General features: G+C 33.5%; 1 protein-coding gene across 4 annotated transcripts in view; it reads left to right on the plus strand.

Annotated features, from left to right (window-relative positions):
• SKIC3 (SKI3 subunit of superkiller complex) overlaps positions 1-19,895 on the plus strand; it is a 110,152-nt gene extending 90,257 nt beyond the window's left edge. For 3 of the 4 annotated variants that reach the window (XM_074201309.1, XM_074201312.1, XM_074201311.1), the window contains 6 exons: positions 2,799-2,920; positions 5,274-5,432; positions 7,332-7,484; positions 9,585-9,715; positions 11,794-11,917; positions 18,527-19,894. In XM_074201309.1, the coding sequence (XP_074057410.1) occupies positions 2,799-2,920; positions 5,274-5,432; positions 7,332-7,484; positions 9,585-9,715; positions 11,794-11,917; positions 18,527-18,619 (782 nt within the window). In that variant the 3' untranslated portion in view covers positions 18,620-19,894. Of the gene's footprint in view, positions 1-2,798; positions 2,921-5,273; positions 5,433-7,331; positions 7,485-9,584; positions 9,716-11,793; positions 11,918-18,526 lie in introns of all 4 variants that reach the window. The other variant, XM_074201313.1, reaches the window with a different exon arrangement.
• Positions 19,896-22,712: the final 2,817 nt, after the last annotated feature.

A 22,712-nucleotide genomic window follows, 5' to 3' on the forward strand; every position in this document is an offset into this window, starting at 1 on the left:
CAGCTAGGTCATTATTAAGTGTCTGAGACTGGATTTGAACCCAGGTACTCCTGACTCCAGAGCTGGTGCTTTATCCACTGCGCCACCTAGCTGCCCCGGAATATTTTTATTATATAAAGTTCATTTCTTAAAGAGTTTTAGTTATAATAGTTGTTTGAAATTTGCCTTAAACCTTTTTTTAAATATCAAAACTCTGTCTACCTCTTATTTCACCTACTATGATATGATCAAAATAAAAATCTTAGTAAATTTGATAGATCTTATTTTGTGTTGTCTAAGTTAGCAAATTTATTGAGAATCATCAAGATCAATAAAAGGAAACTTTATTAGTAAGAAACAGGTGAAACCAGTCCAAACAGCAGTTTTTTGACTATTTCTGGAATTTGTATTTACTTGAACTAAAAAAATATAGTTTAATAATGTGCTGAGAGAAATTCGTAAGTGGTAGAAACATCTTCCTTGTCCTTGTGTTTTGATATTTTAAATCCTTTGGACTAATACACATGATAGATACTTACTTTTATTGTTGGTTTAAACTCTGTTTTTAGCATCAGAAATTAATTACTCTGATTTTTAATTTGGTGGTAGTTTTTGTTTTATCCCTGGGTTATTTATAATTTGTTGGTCAATGTCTACTTTCTGGCATTTTCTCTCTATTCTTGGCTATCAGTGATAGCTACCCGACAATGCCTGTCTTTAGAGAAGATTATGATACTTGATAGAACACAGAGCCAAATATAGAATTAAATTCAAAAACACCAAAAATAATATTTTTTGTTTTATTTGATAATAAAATTTTGATAAAACTAAATTTTATAAATTAAAATTGTAATTTAAAAATTGAATATCCACTTTAGTATATATGTTTGTGTCTTTAATACTATAACTTTGATTTCTTTTTCACTCTTATTGCTTACATTACTCCAAAGAATTTATACCATTTATTATGGGGTTGTAGCAACTCAATTCGCTGGTTTTCAATGAAGTTTTTAGGAATGTGTTTGTGTGTGTGTGTGTGTGTGTGTGTGTATACTAATATACACTGGATTCCCTTAGCAATTCAGTATTAATCAGTGAACATTGACTCACTGTTATACAAAAAAAAGTAGAGTCAGGACTTATGTGGTATAGTGGATAGAACACTATGACTTTTTAACTCAGAAAGACCTGAGTTTAAATTCTGCTTGTGACAGTTAGTAGAAATGTACTTTTGACAGTTATTAGTTAAGTCATCCTGCACAAGTCACCTAACCTCTTCTTGCCTCAGGTAACTCCCTAGAATTAAATCATAAATATATTTTAGTCTCTCAGTTGGAGTTTCTGTACTGAGTACCCCTCTCAGATAACATCATTGAGCCTTTTCAAATTCATGCTCTATATGCAAATCCCTATTGTAATATGCATCTTTTCTATTTTTTAAGGTCTCTAATCATACTTTCCATGTTCATGGTTCTCTCTTCCCTAGTTAAGCTATTTCTTAATTATCAGAGGAACAAAGGATCACCCAGAGCTTTGTTCTTTGATATTCTTAGGCAAAGATTCAGTCTACACATTTGGAAAAGAATTAAGAAGACATGGCATAGTCTCAGAGTAGAAAGCAATGATGGATTTGGGGATTTATAAAAAAAGACATAGATAGCTGTGCCCAGTCAAGCTGATTTAATAGTACTTTGAAAGTGTACAGACTAATTTATTGTACATATTGATTCCTATAATTGATATGAGAAAATTGGTGTCTTCTGACTCAGAGCCACAGTGAGTCCTTGCCTTAACCTGATTTGGGGGGGGATGAGGTAAGGCTACATGTAAGTATGTGTATCTGAGACCTAGGCAATTAGTTTCATAATAGGGTACTGTGACATTTTATACCAGGTAGAGGGTGTTAGCTGTCTCAGTCTAGAGCATGTAAACCCTTAACTGCCTTTGAAAATCTTAGTTAAATCTAAACATGGGGAATTGGAGGAACTCTTTTTTTGGTGCTGAGGCCAGCATCAGATAGCTATTCATCAATCAGTCATTCCAATTGTCTTTACTGGCCCTGAGGATTCAGACAAAAAAAAAATGAAACAGTGTCTGGCCTACTCTGCTGGGCAGGGTGGGGAGAGGTAGTTTTCCACTATTCAACTATATTTCCTTTCAGGAAAAATAATTTCTGCAGTTTGTAATATAATTAGGTAGAAGCTATGAAATAGTTTTATGTAAAAGGTACCAATAATATAGAGGCCTCAAATCCTTACCCATCAGAAAGCATGTAAATTTGTTTGTATGTGTATATGTGACTTTGTTACCACAGATATTTTTCAACCTTGTGATAAATAATGTTTGTTATACTTAGGTTTTTTTCCAGGGGGCCTCTCTAATAGTATTTATCATCTGTTTACTCTTAAACTTGCTAGGGTGATAGAAATTAGAGACCAAAAAGAAGCACACCATGAAATTTATTTTTTTTTTATTTTTTGGTTTATCAGCAAAGGTGCCATAAGATGAGTCTGAATTCAGTCAGCTGTGCTGTCATTTCCTGAATCAGTTATCCACATAGAAAAGCATTATGTGTCTTAGTTGAGAATTACTGAGCAGAGCAATGTTGTATTTTAAGGTCTTCATTTTGGTGCCTTCCAACCACATTTAGTATCCCCAAGCCTTTTATACCCTCAGTTTTGACTGTAAGGATTCTCAGCAGGAAATTTTCTTCCCTATATTTCCATAATGATAATATTGGATAAGTTTTAGCAGGTGGTTAATTTTGTATAAGCATAAGTTAAAATTGAAAAGAAATATAAATTTGTTTTTATTTTTAGTCAAAGAAAAAGATCTTCCTGAAAGCTATGTCCAGACTATTGAAAAGTGGTCTCTTTGTCAAACTCTCACTGGTTTAATAGAAAAAGGGAAAATTTCAGAAGCTGAGGCCCTCTGCACAAAGGTACTGTGATGGGCTAAAATGAAATGACTTCTTAATACCTGAAGAACTTGGAGGAGAGCAAACTCCAATTATTGTTTCTGCTTTTAAAATGAAACTTTATTGGGGGGAATATGATACAATGATAAGAACACTGTAAAGAATAAGGGTTGGGGGGAAGGAGGGTCATGATACTCTTTGGAAAAGATTTTGAAATCAGAAGTACTCTGCTATTATGGAGGAAGGTCTCACTAGTATATCCTTGGGACTGTAATCAATATTTTTACTTTTGATGGCTTCTTCAAATTATGTCATTTGCTTATTTTAAGGGATTCTTGTGATTTCAGCTCTAAAGACTTTCAAAAAATTGTTTAAATTGCTGGGAATAAGAAAAGGATTTTTTGAAGTCCTTGTAATGTTAGGTTCCATTTGTAAAGATTTTATCATTTTTACTTTACCCCATTCTTACTTTAACTAGTCATAGATACTTAATTCTTATGGATAATAATAGATTCTGTTAGACTCTAATTGAGTGATCTATGTACTCCCATGCCCAACACAGATTGCAACTCTTCCTAATATTTCTTTAGCCACAAATTGAATTCCTTGTTATCTAACTGTCAATCAGAACTTTTCTACCCTATCCAGATCACATAGTTTGAACCATAGACATATAATACAATCAGGTCCATTTGCAAAACATTTCCAAGCTGGTAAAATGTTATCAAAGCTTTACTATTACATCACTGTCAGTGATCTGTGATTTCATCTACATGGTAACTCTGTCCACTAATGCAGATTGAAGCCCATTTATAATTTCATAAATAAGATTTTAATATGGAGAGTTGCTTAAAATTTGGAGAAGTTAGATAATTTGCCCATGTCCTACAGCAAGTGAATAATAGAGATAGGATTTGTATCTAAGTCTTCCTTACACTAGATTCAGTATTCTATCCTCTTCTCATTTCCCCCTTTTTCTTATACTATTTCTCTTTTTTGTTCTACCATGAGACTTTGAGACTTATCTAATAAAAGATAATTGATGTGTTCTTGTAATTAGAATCTTAAAATCTCATGTTAGAACAAGAGGAAATAGTATAAAAGGGTGAAGAAAATGTATCATTTTTATATATTTTGATAAATGTTTTATATTTGATATCAAAGTTATTCAGAGTTATTTGATAACTCTGAGTCTCCCCTCTGATGGTAAGAAAGGGAAAAATCCCTGTTTATAGAAAAATAATTTGGTAATATCATATGTTCCATTAGGGCATGGTAGTTTGGAGTTAACTTTTTCCTTCTATGGTTAGTTTAGCTTTTTACCTCCATCCAACTAATTATTTTTCTAGATCTTACCTGAGGTCATAAATCAAAGTATCAGACTAAACCAAATTTAGTTGTGCTATAAAATGAAGGAACAACATTTAATAGTATTTAATTATAGAGTTTGAAAATTGCAAAGATTTTTTTAGGATTTCCTAAAACTTTTGTAATTGTCAGTTCCTTAGTAAGAATGGGATAAATTTTTTTTCCTGACCAAAATTGCTCCTTAACTATTTTCAGCTTAAGATCTTAGTAGTTTAAAATTGAAACTAATGAGATCAAGATTATAAGTTTGAAACCCATATAAGCTAATTGATCATCAACTAGACTTGGAGCATCCTGATGTTTCAAAAGTTCCAAAAGTGGGATTTCAGTCAATGGAACAAAAAAATGAAAAGTTTTAGATTGTTTGGAGAAAGATATTTTAGGGCAGGCACCATTTATGTAGGCCAGGTGCTGCTTGGGAGTTAGATTAAACAGTTTTTTTTTCTCCCACAATTTCTTTTCTTCCTACAGTTCAAAACCCCATAGATTTTCTAAATGCTCCAAGGCTTTTTTGTCTTTCTTTTTTTTTTTTTTAGTTTTGTTGTTTATTTTTTTCCATCTTCCTTCCAGAATTCAAAGAATGAGATGCAGCCTTTTTGAATACATATATTTTATGTCATATATTCTGGAGGCTATGCCTGTGTACTTTTACAAGGAAGAAAAACAAGTTAAACCAGTTACCACTATTTGGGAATAAAGCCTATCTCTGTCATTTATATCACCTTCAAACATAAAATTTATAATTCAATATTTGACAATAAAATTTTATTAAAAATTATAGACTTGATTTGACTAGAAAGTAGTGAATTAGATGGTATGCATTATAGCTGAAGTTTCCATATTAACCATACTTTAGAAGAGTTAATTGCTTACTTTAAAAGAATGAATATACTCTCATTGTTTTATTAACTAAATTATATTCTTTCCTAAGTGATATAATGATTTTTATTGAAACTTAAGAAATTATTCATTATACTTCTGGTTTTTATTTATTTTCTTCTTTTTTTAGCATTTGAAAAGTAGCCATGACCAACCAGCTCTCTTCCTGCTTTTAAGACAAATTCAGTGTAAACCTCTACTACAGGCACAGAAACATCTTCCAGATGCTGTCCTGGAAGAGCTACAAAAAACAGTTGTGTCCAATTCAACATCTTTTTCAGCTTGGCAGGTAAATTATTTTCTCCTTTTCTGGCTCTGATTGGGCCCCCTAGAATACTTAAGTAAATGGTAGAATTGAAAGGGTATTGCATTTTTTTTTTAAAGATTTTATTTATTTTGAATTTTACAATTTTCCCTTAATCTTGCTTCCCTTCCCCCAACCTTCCACAGAAGGCAGTTTCCATGGTATGCATTAGGCTTTGCATTTCTTAATCAACTTTGTCTTAAACTCATCACTTAAACTTGCTGTATGGTCTAATATGCTAAAATAAAGGAAAAAATTTTGTAACCAAAAGAATAGAGAATTGGATTCTTGTTCTAGCTCTGTCACTAAATGACTATAATGACCATTTTGCCTCTCTAGGCCTATATTTTCTTTTCTTTCATTTTTCTGTATAATTAAAGGATTAGATTAAGTGTTCCTTAACATTCCCTTCCAGGTTAGATATTTTGTGTTCTGACTCTAAAACTTGGTCACTTTCCCTTATAGAATACACTGCATTTTAATGACTATCTTCCCATTAGATAGTGCTATTCCACATTACTTTTTAACTCTGCTATTGCTTTTGAATAAGCTATATCCATTCAGAGCCCTACAGGTTGTTTTGGCTGTTTTCAGTTTCTAAAAGTCATAAAAACAGTTGAAGAAGCAGAAGAATCAGCAAATTCTTAATTTCAGCCAAAAAATTAGTTTAAGGAAATTCAAGAGTGGAAGGAAAGAGAACCATGGTGGACAACATTTGTGTGAAGATCAGTAAATTTAATGATGACACATTTTTGCCATTGAAATTCATTATATATGGCATAGAACAAGAGCAGAACTACAAGAATTGTTGAAATGGATTATTAGTCTAGCATAAGGGTATGATATAGTAGTTATGGGGAATTTAAGTTATCCTCATGACTATTGGAAACCTCTTTCTGCCAAAAGCAGAATTTCTTGACTTGTATTAAGGAAAATTTCATTCTTCAAATGGTAGAAGAATTAAGAATACCAACAGGGAGGGAACTGGTAATTGGGATGACAGTGATTGATATTTGTGATGCATTTTATTTTAAAGTTTATGTAAAGAAGGTAACTCTAGATTTAGAGAAGAGCACTTTCCAAAAGATTCAGAGGAAGGAGAGGTAGGATACCATGAACTAAAATTCTACAGGGGAAAGTAAGCCCGAGGGAAACATTCTTTTGACTTTATAAGGATTGTAGAAGAGCATTTGGACTGCTTAAACATCTATTATCTCTCACCCTTGTCACATGATCAGCCTGTCTTCATTTTGAATCATGCTGATGACTTCTTTCTTTCCCCTCTCTTCTTCAAATTTCATTATTTTTTTGTGTTGTACACATTGCCTTCTTTGGAGATTATTATGTTCCATATGATAACAGTAATAAAATGATGGCAATAATAAGAAAGATCTTTGTTTCTGGAAAAAGTTTGGAGTCTTTAAAAGAACTTTGTATTATTGAAGGTAGTTATCAATCTGGTCTTTTCTTGTTTAATTCTATGCTAAACTCATTGTAAGCACTTTAAAAATATACAATTATTAGTAGTAAAAGTACTTTTAATACCTTCTATGGAGATGCTTAGCTCTCTTGCAGCAGATGAGTTCTTATTTTCTTTTTAGCTGATTCAAAATTTCAGAAGACCCCTCTCCATTCCTCCCAGGCTTCAGAATAAGGGCAGTTATATTCAAGTGGGATATAGATATGCAGAATTGAGTAAGAAATCTGTCACTCTCTTGTCCTCTGTTGTGCTTTTAGTATCAGTATATTCTATAATTTAATAAAAACTGTAGGTACTCCAAAGATGTAATGAAATTCTTGATGGTGGGGAATCAAATTGCTTATTAAATTAAATACCAGAAATGGTAGCAAATAGAAATTCCCTGGTCTCTCCCTTTTCTCTAGTGGTTAGCACAGGTGTACCAATCTCAGGGAATGATGGGCGCTGCAGAGATGTGCTACAGAAAGAGTCTCCAGGTGGCATCCCAGCAGGGTAATTGGAATGGAAAACTCTCAAGTCTACTGAGACTGGCATTACTTGCCCTGGAAGTCTGCATGGTAAGATTCTTTTGTAATGATTATAATGAACTATTGATTCCATTTCCAAATGATACACAAACTATATGAAAGCACAGCTATTTTGTCTTTATCTCCAGCACCTAGGAGTCTTTTACATAATAGATTGGATTGGATTGTTAAATTGAATTGATGCTAGCTTTTTAACTTAGTTATATTCTGAAGATTCCTATATTCTTTCTTCAATCTTGATTTATTTTTAAACAAAATATCATTTTAGACTTCTTAATTACATGAGCCTAGAGAAGAGTTCAGTGGGGGAGAAGAATTAAAGACCACAATTTTGCTTTACAACCGTTAAACTAAACTTTAGCAAAAAACAAATAAAAATATATTGTAGTAATAGTATCAGAAGTAATCAAAAGAAGGTCATTAATACTTTATGTTTTATACATGAAAGAAGAGGCTTGTAGAAACTAAATGACTTGTACATGGTCACACAGCTGCTAAACATCAAAAGTGAAATGCGAACCTAGGTCTTGTCGACTCCTGAACTTGTATTCTGTTCATTGTACCACAATGACATTAAAAAAAAAAAAAACCAGAACCCCATTAAAAAGATGCTATTATTGGGCAGCTAGGTGGCACAGTGGATAAAGCACCGGCCTTGGAGTCAGGAGTACCTGGGTTCAAATCCGGTCTCATACACTTAATAATTACCTAGCTGTGTGGCCTTGGGCAAGCCATTTAACCCCATTTGCCTTGCAAAAACCTAAAATAAAAAAAAAGACTATTATTTGAAAGCTCTGTTAGTGTAATTTTAACAGAATTAACTAATCAGGATTTTTTGTCTAGATGTTTTGGAATGTACCATTAATCCCATTTTTAGAGTAAACTCTCAGTGACCTCCATTCATTTCCTACTTTCAATTTAATTAGTTTTCTCTTAAATTATTGCTCAAATTACTAATGGGTGAACTATCTGAATTTTCTTGTTTTAGCTTCCATTTCAATTTTTTTTTTATTACAACTTAATGTTTAAAACCATTGTTATTTTTCTATTCCATCAGAAATCAATGCTCTTTGAATCTTGACCACAGTTTCAGGCATTCTATGAAAGATTTTCTAAGACTTTAAAAAAATTATTTCAAGAGAGCAGCCATTATTTTTTCTTTTATTGTTTCCCTTTAGATACTTTTTTTCTGAGGCATTAAATAACATAGTAGCAATAAAGTATATATTTTTTGATGAGCTATGCACAAGCATAAGACATACATGTTTACTTTTTCCCTAGAACATTAAAGTTTGATTAATGCTTCTTAGTGATTTTCTTCTAAAGGAAAAATACTGTAAACAGTTGGGTACATATTTTATAAATAAATCACTTGGAATCATTTTCATGTTGAGAGGACTTGCTAAGAATGTAGTTTGTAACTCCAGCCTTCTCTTTGATATCTACCAATTGATACTTAGAAATGTATATTTATCACATGTATTTTTATTTTTTTGTAACATTTTTTTCCAAATATTTAAAGACAGTTTGGAACTAAAAATCTTATAAAAAAATGATTGTTAACTTTCTCCCTATCTTGTCCCCACCAAAATGTCAAGCAATCTGATTTGGTTTTACAGGTACAATCATGTTAAACATATTTCTACCTTAGTCATATTGTGAAAAAAGAAATAGAACAAAAGGGGGGGAAACCATGAAAGAAAAAAAGTGAAATAATATGCTTCAATCTGTATTCAGACCATTGTTCTTTTTCTGTGGATAGCATTTTCCATCATGAGTCTTTTGGAATTGTTCTGGATCATTGTATTACTGAGAGGAACTAAGTCTATCATAGTTGATCATTCCATAATGTTGCTGTTCCTGTAGACTATGTTCTCCTGGTTCTGCTCACTTCACTTAGTATCAGTTCATATCATGTAGAGTTTTAAAAGCTAGTTAGACTAGTTCGGTTTTACATATTTAATAGAAGTTTTTATATATTTTAATAGAATACCAAATGATAGTTATACACTTGGTGAAATCCAAATGGACTAATGATGCATTTTCTTGTCATACTTTATTTTAATACATCTGATATACTTGAAATAAATTTCAAATTAATATCTTTTCCTTTCTTTTACATTTTCATAGGCTAATATTTCAAATGATCACTGGCCATCTTTGGTTCAAGAAGCTACAGCTGAGGCACTGAAACTTTGCTTTTGCCCACTGGCTCTTCTGTTGCAAGCTCTGTTACAATTTCATCGCAAAATGGGAGCAAGGTATGTCATAAGATTACACTCTACTTCACTGTATTTTCTTTGCTTTCATTTTTCTGTATAATTAATGGATTAGATTAGGTGTTCCTTAACATTCCCTTCCAGGTTAGATATTTTGTGTTCTGACTCTAAAATTTGATCACTTTCCCTTATAGAATACACTGCATATTAATGACTATCTTCCCATTAGATAGTGCTATTCCACATTACTTTTTAACTCTGCTATTGCTTTTGAATAAGCTATATCCATTCAGAGCCCTACAGGTTGTTTTGGCTATTTTCAGTTTCTAAAAGTCATAAAAACAGTTGAAGAAGCAGAAGAATCAGTAAATTCTTAATTTCAGCCAAAAAATTAGTTTAAGAAATTCAAGAATGGAAGGAAAGAAAACCATGGTAGAAAACATTTGTGTGAAGATCAGTAAATTTAATAATGACACATTTCACTTTTCCTACTTTACATTCTTTTCTGCATCTTTTATTCATCACCTAGGAGAAAGATACATAGACACACACAGACATATACACAGAGTAGAAGACCTAAAAAAAGCATATTTTCTGAATTTTGAGGCTATAGAACTCCACTTAATGCATAAGATGAGAATCAAGAGGTCAAAAGATCTTCACAAGTTGGGGAGATCGACCTAAACCAACAAAATTAAGATAAATATAAAGTGCTGATGTCCTGTGGTAAGTACCATATGGGATGAAGAGACTATGTTTGACAGTAGTTAATGTGGAGAGTAAAAACACAAAGATGTTTTTAGTTAACTGCAGGCCAGCAGTATAATGCAACTGTTAGAAAAAGGCCAATGCAGGCTTCTAAGAGGTTAGAATGAGGGTCTGGACCTTAGATTTCTTAAATGTAGAATTTTCTGCTATGGAAATTCACCATCATGAATCACAATCAGCACCTTATCTGTAATTTATAGTCTTGTAGAGTTATCTGAGATATTGAAAGATTAAGTAATCTCCCGTGGTCACAAAGTCATATGTGTTAAGAGGCAGGACTAGAATCCAAGTATTTGTGACTCCCAAGGTCAAGCTTTGCTTCTTTTTTTTGTGGGGGGGAGGTGGGTTGCAAGGCAATGGGGTTAAATGACACACACAGCTAGGCAATTATTATTAAGTGTCTGAGGCCGGATTTGAATTCAGGTACTTCTGGCTCCAGGGTCAGTGCTCTCTCTATCCACTGTGCCACAGTTGTACTCTTTAATGCAAATTTAGGCTATGTTAATAGAGAATTATGGTACTTGGATCAAGGAAGACTGTAATTTTTATTTACTCTCTAATGATTAGACCGCATTGGGAGTATTGTGTTCAATTCAAAATTGTCATCTTTTATGCAAAGCATTGTGATACTAACTTGTGGTCTGGAAATCATGACATCTGAGAGGTATTTGAGAGAGGAAGGATGTCTAGCTTAGAAAAGGAAAATCTTAAGGTGTGTGTGTAAACATCAAAAAACAAAGGATTTTTTATCCAGATTACACCAAAAAAACTATTTTCTTTTTTTGGGATCAGATATAAAAAAAAGATATACATTGATATAGCAGTGATTGAGAGTCTCAATATTAGAAATTAGTTAAAGGTTTTATAAAAAGAACTTAGTTTTAACAGAACTTATTACATAAATCCGGTTCAGGTATTCTGTATCCTTCCTGCAAAATACCAATATTGTACAACACAATTAAATTATATGTTTTTAAAAATTTTTTTAAGTACCTGCTATCTGCAAAAAATTGTATTTATTTCCAGAAGGGAAATAAGTTTAGATAGAGCAAATAGAGCTGATAGCTCTATTTGATTGGGGGTTATTAACTTCTGGTGCAACATTTTTTGTCTTTTCCCTTAGCTCCATTGTATATCAAAAGTAAAAAGTGATGCTTTTTGGTTCATAAGTGACTGGAATTTATATAGCCTTTTTTTCTTCATTTTGAAAGATTTGAGTTAAAAATTCATTAAGTTATATAGCACTATGATGCAAAAGATGAAATCAAAGAATTAGGAATTTTTTGGTGAGTCATGTATGAACTAACTGGTACTTCTTAGGTTGCTGTAAAAATCAACTCCTATTTTTCCAGGGAGACACGGAGACTGTTGGAAAGAGTTGTGTATAAGCCTGGTTATCCCAAATCTATTGTATCGGTTGCACGCTGGTACCTGCTGAGACATCTGCATGCCAAAGATGACTATGAACTAATTGATGTAAGTAATTAATATATTTCAAGCAGGGCAATTCATCTCTAGTTTAAGAATATTGCACTACTGACAAATAAATTATAGTATAGATTGTGGAATTTCTTAAAGGTTCAGAAGTATTCACACATCAGTCACAAGTTGCACTTTTAGTTGTTATCTTGCAATGAATCATGAGAAATTCCCATTGATTAATAATAAGCCTGGTATTCTTTTGAGCACAATTCATCCCTATTTGTCTTTACTGTTAAGTAGCCATCAGAGAGAGAGAGAATGAATGTGAAGGTGCGATTTGAGTGGGTGGTATGTGGAGGGGGATGTTTCAAAGGAGAGCACAAGAATCAGGAAAAATGAAGAGCAAAAACTAGAGAGGAAAACGGTAATAGAAATTGACATTGACATTCCTTATAAAGTTTAAGCCTCTACTAATGATTTAAGAGGTGAATAGGTTTTTACTTGTTATTGCAGTATTGGAAGAAAATTCGTTTTGCCCTTGTTTTTGAGAAGATGAAGAATGCAGTTCTTTTAATCTTTAAATGGTCAGAGAATACCACATATATAGTAGTTTTTTATTTTTTCCACCACACTACAAAAACAAGATAAATACTAATAATATGTTTTAAAATAGTTCAAAATACATTCAAGTGCTAGCATTTGCAAGTAAGTTTTTGCGGGACAAATTACTTTAAGATTTTATTAGGGTTAATATAAATAAGTTATAAGTGGCAAATGCTCATAATTTAGAGCATATAGCTAGTGGAACTTGGTCTGGTCCCATTGTGATTTTTTTGAAACAGATTTAGGATTCTGTGATAAAACTTCTAGCTTCCTTTATAAGAAAGCAGTATTAAAGGTTTCTAATTATCTACCTTTACAAAATAAAGGAGAGAAGAAATTTTTAAAAGGAATGTAAAGTTTTAATATGGTAAAATAGACAATGATTTTAAGTAGCAAACCAAGAGAAATAGGAAGATAAGTGAGTTGGTACTATACCATTATTGATGTTGCCACTATTACATTGTCTCACCATTAGTGATCTCTGTTGCCCATTATTGCAACAGGCATATCAATTTTGCTTTCTTAGAACCAAAAGCTCAGAAAAATGTCCTGTAAAATATTCAGCCTAAAATTATGTTACTTATTAAAACTGTTAAAGGAAAGGAAAATCATGCAAAATTTGAAAAAAATAAATACAAAAACTAAATAAGAGCAAAAAATTACTTTTTAAAAGGGTAATAGAAGAAAAAAAAGACTTACCTTAGTGGAAATGTGTCACTTTAGAAATCAAAAGACATAGGTGGTGGTTATTCAGTCATTTTTAGTCACGTCTGACTTTTCTAAACCCCATTTCAGATTTTCTTGACAAAGATACTGGAGCAGTTGGCATTTCTTTCTTCAATTTGTTTTATAGATAAGGAAACTGAGACAAAGTGACTTGTCTGAGGTCACACAACTAATAACTATCTGAAGCCAGATTTGAATTCAGAAAGATGACTATAGGTCCAACATTATATATACTTAGCCATCTTGTTATACCACTAGTAGTATACCAAAACTAATCTAGTTATCTGCAATAACTAAATCTAGATAACTGCAAGTAAGGCAATTACCAGTTTTATAGAATAGGTATAGAAAAGTTATAATTTCTGTTTACCCTGGTGGAGTAACTGTTAAGAAATGAGATATTTGTTAAATTGGTGAACCAAATAATCTGTTTGTTTTTTCAATTACATGCTAAGATTGTTCTAAACATTCATTTTTTTGTAAGTTTTTGAGTTTCACATTTTTCTATCTTCCCTCCCCCCATCCATGACAAGTAATCTGATATAGGTTATACATATATAATCATGTTCAACGTATTTCCATATTAGTTAATGTTGTGAAAGAAAGGGAAATAAACCATGAGAAAAAAATTTTAAAAAACGATAAAACAAGTTGTAAAAAAGTGAAAATAGTATGCTGTAGTCTGTGTTCATACTCCATAATTTTTTCTCTGAATGTAGATGGCATCCTTGGTTACTGAACTTCCAAGAGGAGCTAAGTCCGTCATCATTGATCATAATGTGTACAATGTTCACTTAATTCAGCATCAGTTCATACAAGTCTTTTCAGGCTTTTCAGAAGTCTACCCATTCATAATTTCATATAACACATAATTATTCCATAACATTAATATACTATAACTTGGTCAATATTCCCCAATTGTTGGGCACCTCCTCGTTTTCCAAGTCTTTGCCACTACAAAAAAGAGATCTCTAAATATTTTTGTGCATGTGGGTCCTTTTCCCTTTTTTATGATCTCTCCAGTGTTATTGCTGGATCAAAGAGGTATACATAGTTTTATTGACATTTGGGTATGTTCCAGATTGCTCTCCAGTATGGTTGGATCAATCGGTTCACAGATACACTGATAGTGCATTATTGTCCAGTTTTCCCATATCCCCTCCAGCATTGATCATTTTCCTTTTTTGACATTTTAGCCAATCTGATAAGTGTCTCCTTTGATAAGTGTGAGGTGGTACCTCAGAATTGTTTTAATGTGCATTTCTCATCAATAATGATGTAGAGCATTTTTTATTTGATTATAGATAATCTCTTCATATGAAAACTGCATGTACATATCCTTTGACAAATTATCAATTGGAGAATGACTTGTATTCTTATAAATTTGGCTGTTTTCTGTATATTTTAGAAATGGATCCTTTATCAGGACACTAGCTGTGAATATTTGTTTCCCAGCTTTCTGTATTCCTTTGTAATCTTGGCTGCATTGGTTTTATTTGTGCAGAAACTTTTTAATTTAATGTAATCAAAATGACCTATTTTGTATTTTCTAATGTTCTCTATCTCTTCTTTGGTCATAAACCCCCCACCCCCAGTAGTTCTGAAGATAAACTATTCCTTGTTCTTCTAATTGTTTTATGGTATCTAAATATATGCTTATTTTATTTAGCACAAAAATGGTGCTACTTGCTTAGGGGATTTTTTTAAAGTAAGACAAATACTTCCCACAAAGAACTCACAATTCATTATAGATTATATTGTAGAATCTCACAATTAGTAGGAACTTCAGAAATTGTCTTAATTCAATCTCATACCCATGAAGGACAAACACACTTCAAGTTCTGCTTTAAGAATCTCCAATGGCTGGGAAGCTCACTATCATCCAATCCACTTGGAGGCAAATATAATAGGAATTTATTTTATCTTCTTTTGTCTAGCCAAAATCTGAAATTGTTACAACTCCACCACTGTCACTAGTTCTGCCTTCTTTAGTCACACTGAAACAAATCTAATTTCTTTTTCATCCTTCAAATACTTGAAATTCTATTCATCCTACTTGTCTTTAAATATCTCCAGTTCCTTTGATCCTTTTTTTGTTTGTTTTGAACATTACATTTTGTATTAATGCAGCCTAAAATTGCACTAGCTTTTTCTTTTTGGTTGCCAACAGCACATCGTTGACATTGAGGTTCACTAAAATAAAACTTCAATAATTTTCATATTAATAAACTAGTGATATAGGAGAAATAATAATAATTATCATTGGGATTATAAATAATAATTATTAGGATTATTATTAGTGATGTAGGATAAATATTATTGGGATAAATATTAATAATTAATAAACTAGTGAAATAGGATTCATATAAAATATGTTGAACCATGTCTTCTTCGTCCTCTACTTGTGTAGCTGATCTTTTTGAATGAAAATGTAGAATTTTATGTTTATCTCTTATACCATTTAAAAAGATGCAGATTCCATTATAGGGAAGGGATGTTGCTATCCCTTTCAGCTTTGTCCTCAAATTTGATAACATGGTGGCAGTGATCAACATTTATCCAAGTCCTTTTACTTTCATGATTGGTCTATTATCTCCTCTATGTCTTTACTTTCTCTAGGGGGATCCAGACATACCTTGAGCTGGTCGCTTCTTATGCATCTCTTTCCAAAGATCCAGGCTGCTTGAGGCCTTCCCTTCTAGGTCCTTTAACATACTACAAGTATTCCAGTGCTGCATTCCTGACTATGCATCTGTTCTCATTCACTGCTGGGCAACCTCCTTTTCCAATGATACATTTCTTGGTTAATATATTTTTTAATTGCCTTTTATCTTTTGCATAATATTAGTAACCTTAATGTACTTCAGCAATTTGTGTCTCTAGGGACCTTTGGGTCACTGGCAATTTTCATGTTTCAGAGCTTATGAGTGTTACATAACTCAAAGCCATTTATAATTACTAAAAGCATGTTGGTGTTTTTAAAAAATAACTTTGTTTCAGATAGTATTTGGCATCATTGACAGAAGCACTGCAGTTTTTCAAGTACAATCCAGGCCATTCTTTTCCTCCTTTTTGGTCTTGATTTGTTTGGGTTCTCTCTGCCCAAATTATGTGTACTGATAGATTAACTCACCATTCTATCCCCTGTGTATCATGATCTGGCATCCTTAACCTACTTTATGTTTGATTCCTAGGCTAAACTCTGATTAAATACATCTATCTTCATGTGTAATATTCTGGGATGTGATACAATAATAATAATGTTATTTGCAGTAGGAGCATCTGGAGAACCTCACCAAGTATAGAGAATTTCTCTATAGTTTGAATTTTGTGCTTCTTCCTAGGCACTGTTCTTTGGAGATCATAGACCTCCCTGTTTTGTTGCTTATTTCATGTTTATAATTAGAGAATAATTGAACAAAATTCTGTGTTGTGTCTATGTAATAGACTTACATGATGTTAACATTTCCATAGTGAGGTTTATGTTGGAAGAGGGGCCCCTAAGGCTGTGTAAATATGTCATACTTTTTAAAAAATAGGATATATTTTGTTTTGACACATCAGTCATCCCAAGAAACCTACACTAAAGTGTATTCCTCATAAACAGTTAGGTAAAACAGCATGAATGAGACTGATACTCAATACCATTCTCCTCTAAACTTCCCTGTTTCTGTTGAGGCCACTGTCATCCTAGTCAACCTAGGTTCTTCAAGCCTTAACCCTTCCAAGCCCTAGGTTAATTTTCTCTGGGTTCTATTTGTTTGCTCTCTCTGTCTATGTGTACTTATGGATTATTTCACAGTATGTCATTCTACTTTATGTGCAGATTCCTTAAAGTCTGTCCACTTTTTTTTCCACTCTAGCAGCTACCACTATATTTTGGCTGTGGTAATTTCTTCATAGGAATCTCTGCTTCCAGTTTATCCTTTCAATCTTAACTTTTCCACAGCTGCTAAATATTATTTTCCTAAATTGAAAGCCTAATCCTATCATTCCTCTGCTTGAAGTCCTTTAGTGTCTGTCTCATCATTACTTCTAGGGTGAAATATCAATTCCCTTACTTAGCATGTAAAGTCCTCCACAGCCTGGATCTAACCTAGTTTACCAGACTTAGTTCATATTACTTCCTTTTGCACTCTCTATTTTCTAGCCAAACTGCTTTTTGCTATTCACCAGACTTGCACTGTATTCTGCCTCCATGTCTTTGCACAGACTGTTATTTTTGATTCTTAAAGAAATGCATAATTAAAGTTTGGATAATGTATCACCCTTCAAATAACAACTTTGGTGATAAGTATACAATTAACATATTAAAAGTGTGGAGCTAATATAATTCAAAAATTAGGTTGAAGAATAGGTTGAGAATTCTGCATTTTGAATAATATGTGGAAATATGGAATATTTGCTACAAAAGTCCTACACACTGAGTTAATTTTTTTTTAAAGGTATGACATATTTTGGACATCTAGCTAAAAAATTGAAAAAAGGAAGGGGAAACCCTTAGTGTTCATTTAAAAACTAATCAAATAAAACCTTATTCAGACTCTCACTTTATCTAAATTCACATTACTCAAATCTAATTTTACCTAAAGAATTCTGAAAGAAATTCACATTCAAAAAAAATGTTAATTTTACAGTCCTGAGTACTCTGTCTGTCTCTCTCCTGGCCTCAAATTCTCTCCTTTTCTCCCTAAAAAAATTCTAAAGAACCCAGCCCCTCCAAGTGAAAGTTGTGAGACCACCACCTTAACTACCACAGGATTGGGGGTTGGACCAAGAGAAGAAAACCTTTGCCCTGCTCCATCATCTGGGCTCAGGACCATCTGTCCACTTCATCTCTATCTGCATCTGCCCTGTGCATGTTCTTTCTCTTCAGGCCAGGCCCCTCATATGACTGGCTCTGGCCTCCAATGGGTCATTTAATCTTGTGCTGATCTCTTCCCTCCACAGATTCATGGCCCCCTTCTGCCTCTTTTCCTCTTTTCCCCAGTACTGCAGGCAAATTCACATTACATTTTAGAAGTCTTTGGGGTGAAGTCCACTTATGGAAAGGGAGAACTATATGTACCTGAAAAAGAACAACAAGTGAAGGCAGTCTCATTGAATGAGCATTTGATTATAATGTGCTTTTATGTCTGGTGTTAGTACAGTTTAAAAATAACTTATTCTTTGGCTGAACATTCAAACTCAACTGAATGACTAAACTTTCATACTGATCTTGTTCTTGTGTAGTCTGATATTCTTCCTATGAATATTTGTCATTTACTAGTTATGAAAAAGTGAATTTTGTCACTTAATAAGACCTAACAGTTCCTCTGTGGTTTTTCATCACAGATGCTTGTAGACAATGCCAAAGTCCATGGAGATACCAGAGCACTAGAACTGAATCAGAAATTGTCATCATCATCATCATCATCATCAAAATGACATGAAATGCTTACTGTCAGTGGACTAAAGGAAGTTGTCAGCGGAATTGAGGAATGAGTTAAGTCTTTCTTCCAAAGCAACATTCTGAGGCTCTCCACCTCCTCTGCTATTCTGCTTTTAATCCAGAACAATTTATATAAATATTCCCCCCCCCCTACTAAACACAGTGTACCATCTTGAGGTGGAATCTCTCAGAAACCCTTAGCCTGATTTTAATTTGGAAAGATCTCATCTTTTCTATTCAAGAAAAAACTTTACAGTGAGAAGAAAAAACACATGCCTTTTTAGTTCCACAGCAACAACTAGGAAGAGTGCATGAATAATTTCTTTTGTGTCTTCAGCGGTACAGACCACTTTTTGCAATAAAGCCTTAATAACCATCCTCTAAATAATATGCAAAGGACATGTAGAAATTAGCACAATTCAGATGTTTTGTTGTAACATGCCTTTATGTGCTATATCCTAACAATCCCAAGATAATTGCTTTTATAGGTAATAGAATTCATTACAACCCCAAATAAAAACTAAATAATATATATATAAACATATAAACTATTTTGTTATCAGTTCATATTAGATTTTGTGCAAGAAGTATAAGTGTAAAGGTGCAAATGCATCTTAAATTGCTAGTATATGTATACTAAATACATATATGTATGTATGTATGTATGTATGTATTTGGTGATCCTTTAGATTTGTGGCTGTTTTAAATTGTTCATTTGAAAGAATTTTTGATGGGTGAAGGTTAGGATGGGGTGGTAAACATGGCTGCATACAATATCTGTTTAATCATGGCAATTTCTTGACTTTGTGATGGCAAGTATTATTAATTAAATGAAATAAAACCATGAACTGATTTTAGTACCATGAGCAGATCATCTCAGAGTGTCATATTTAGAAATTTGAAATATTATATATCTCCATTATTTTCACTTGTTTGGGTTTTATACTTTTGGGTAAAGTATTTTTGCATTTTTAAAGAATTTATTTTAAACAAATTCAGTTTCCTTATTTCTTTATATTCTTGCTTTTAAAAATATTTTTATCTATTTACTAACATTTCATTTATTTTAGACATCTGTTTAATTCTACCAATCATGTATTAAGTATGGCAATATAGATGTAATTTTCTAAGCCAACAAGCGTATTTTATGTGAAGTGCTTATGAATTAATGTTGAATTTCTGAATTATAAATTGTACTTCAGTAAGAGTAACTTTTTATTGTAAATTTGTATACACTGATATATTAATAAAGATTGAAGAATAAAGTGGTAAAGATATCAGCTATATTGCAAAAACTTTGGAAATTCTGCTTTATGTAGAAAAGTTTAATTCAATACTCTGTTCTATTCAAGTTCCTTTAAACCCTTTTAACTTTAAGAACTTCTTCAGTATTCTCAGTGGACAATATAGATTCAAAAATGCTGAAATCTCATAAATTCATATTATAGTTTAAATGTTGGAAACATTTCTATTAAAATTTTAAACTTTATTCTCCACTGAAGGATAAATATCCTGGTATTAAAAAAGTAAACTTAAAATGTACAAAATAAGATTTAGAGCTGAAATCACGTTTTAAAGTAGTTCAATGCTCCCATTTTTATCAAATCAAGAGAAACATTCAGAAAGATGAAATGACCTCTCCCTAAGTCTATACCTATATTAAGGGGCAGAAGCAAGATTGGGATCCAGGGCTTCAGATTTTAGGTTTTGTTTTTTGTTTTTTTGGGGTTTTTTGCAAGGCAAATGGGGTTAAGTGGCTTGCCCAAGGCCACACAGCTAGGTAATTATTAAGTGTCTGAGACCAGATATGAACTCAGGTACTCCTGACTCCAGGGCCGGTGCTTTATCCACTGCACCACCTAGCTACCCCCAGGGCTTCTGATTTTACAGAATAGTACAGGTTAGTATAGGATCATAGGTCTAAAGCTGGATGGGACCTCAGAAATTATCTAATTCTCTTTTTTTTTTTTAATGATTTAAGAGGGCCAAGGAGGTTAACTTGCCCATAGTCAAATAGTGTCAAAGATGAGATGTGAACCCAGGTCCTCTGACTCTAAAGAGATAGTGGGTTTTTTTTTCACTCCACTATCTCTCCTCTTTGCTCATTCATAAAATTCACATTAGTGATGGGGGGAACTCAGTACCTTTTGAAACAATGCATTCTATTGTTTAATAGTTGTTTGTCATAGTAATACATAGTGAGCTGAAATCCGATTTCCTATAACTTCTTTTGCTTCTAATTCTGCCTTTTGGAGCCAAGCAATTAACTCACTCCCTTTACCTTTTCCTCTCCCCCTCTTCCTCTCCTCTTCTTCTGTTCTTCTATGCCTTTGCATAAATCCCATCCATCCTAGTTGCCTACCTTTTCCTGACTTGCTAATGGTACTTCCTAGAAAGTTGATAGACTGAATTAAAGCAGGTTCACTCTAAGAAAGGAAGAAAATACCATACAAACTAGTTTGAGTGTTCTTTAAAGGATCTGTTAATCATCTTGCACTGTAGTAGGTGCTAGTGATATAAAAGAGATAAAAAAAAATTCTGAAGGAGCATATATGTGATGGAAGAATTATACTAGGAAAAGTTCAAAACAGTGATACACATGAGGTTCTGGTTTCATTTACCTTGCTGAAATATATCTGTGTATTTAAACTTTTTAACCCTTAGGCAGCACATTATTCCTTAAGACTGGTTTTCCTGTGGCAACCACTAGAAGGGGGGACTAGATTATGGATGTGAAGGTGCTTTGTCAAGGAAAGCCCATTAAGATGCACCACATTAATATTATTAAGCCTAATAACATGTCTAGCTTCTCAGGGGGTCCAGTCTCCCCTGCCTGAGATAAGACCCTTGATGAAAAGTTGACTTGAAACAGCCTTGAGTCAGGAGATGTTGCTCAAATCCCACGCCAGCTGTGCCCATGGGTGTAATTCACTGAATCCCTCTGAGAACTGTTTTCTCAGCTTTAAAATTGAGAATACTTTTATCTCAAAAGGCTCTTTGAATCAAATGAAACAATAAAAAAACAAAGTGCTAAAATAATTTTGTACAGTGGCAAGAGCATTAAATGCTCTGGAATCAAGATCTGGGTTCAAATCTTTGCTCTGATCATTCCCTGTATACTCAAATGCAAGTCATGCTTTCTCTGGATCTAGGTTTCATCTGTAAAACAAGGGAATTACACTTGATGGCCTTTGAGGCCCCTACTGGCTCCGGATCCATCATCCTGGTGTTATATTCCTTTGAAAAAGAATATCTTTCCGAGGGGCGGAGCCAAGATGGCAACAAGAGCGGATCTTAGTCTTAGGCACTCTCTCATAAATCTTCAAAACTAAGGACTTTAAATTTTCGAGAGACAGAACCCACGGAGAGACCTAGTGAGGCAGTTCTCCTACTCAAGGTAACCTGGAAAAGAGCAGAAAGGCACAAATTGGGGGAAGGTGGGGGGAACCTCTGCCCTCAGGGTACAAAGCCAGCAGCATGGCCACTGCATTCCAGATCCAGGAACAGAAGCAGGCAGAGCCGGTAAGCAGGAGCCCCCAGGGCATGAGCCCATTGAGCTGAGGGAGGGGAGTGAAGAGAGACTGCAGAGCTCTGTCCTCTGCCCCTGGAACAGGACTCTGGGGCTCTGACCACATTCAGATCCTGATCGCAGTCTAGGCCCCCCCTAATAGAACAGCAGGGCCCCCCCACCTCAGCCCTGTGGCAGAGGGGGGCGCATATGGTCATTCACAGACCAGGAGGGAGAACAGAGCCTCACACATTGAGACACTTGTGGGAGTGTCCCAAAAGCTCAGGAAGCACCCGCAAAACAGGCTTAGGCTGAGAAAATGAGCAAGCAGAGAAAGAGGAGCACCATTGAGAAATTCATTATCTATGATCCCAAGAAGGATTAATATACTCAGTCTGAAGATGAGGAAACACAAGCTCCTACATCTATAAAGATTCCAAGAAAAACAGAAATTGGGCTCAGGCTATGACAGAGCTCAAAAAAAACTTTGAAAATCAAATGAGGGAAAAGAAATGAGAGAGATGCAAGAAAAGCATGAAAATGAAGTCAGCAGCCTAGTCAAGGAAATCCAAAAAAAAAAA

Source organism: Macrotis lagotis, chromosome X (assembly GCF_037893015.1).
Source record: "Macrotis lagotis isolate mMagLag1 chromosome X, bilby.v1.9.chrom.fasta, whole genome shotgun sequence".
Taxonomy (NCBI): domain Eukaryota; kingdom Metazoa; phylum Chordata; class Mammalia; order Peramelemorphia; family Peramelidae; genus Macrotis; species Macrotis lagotis.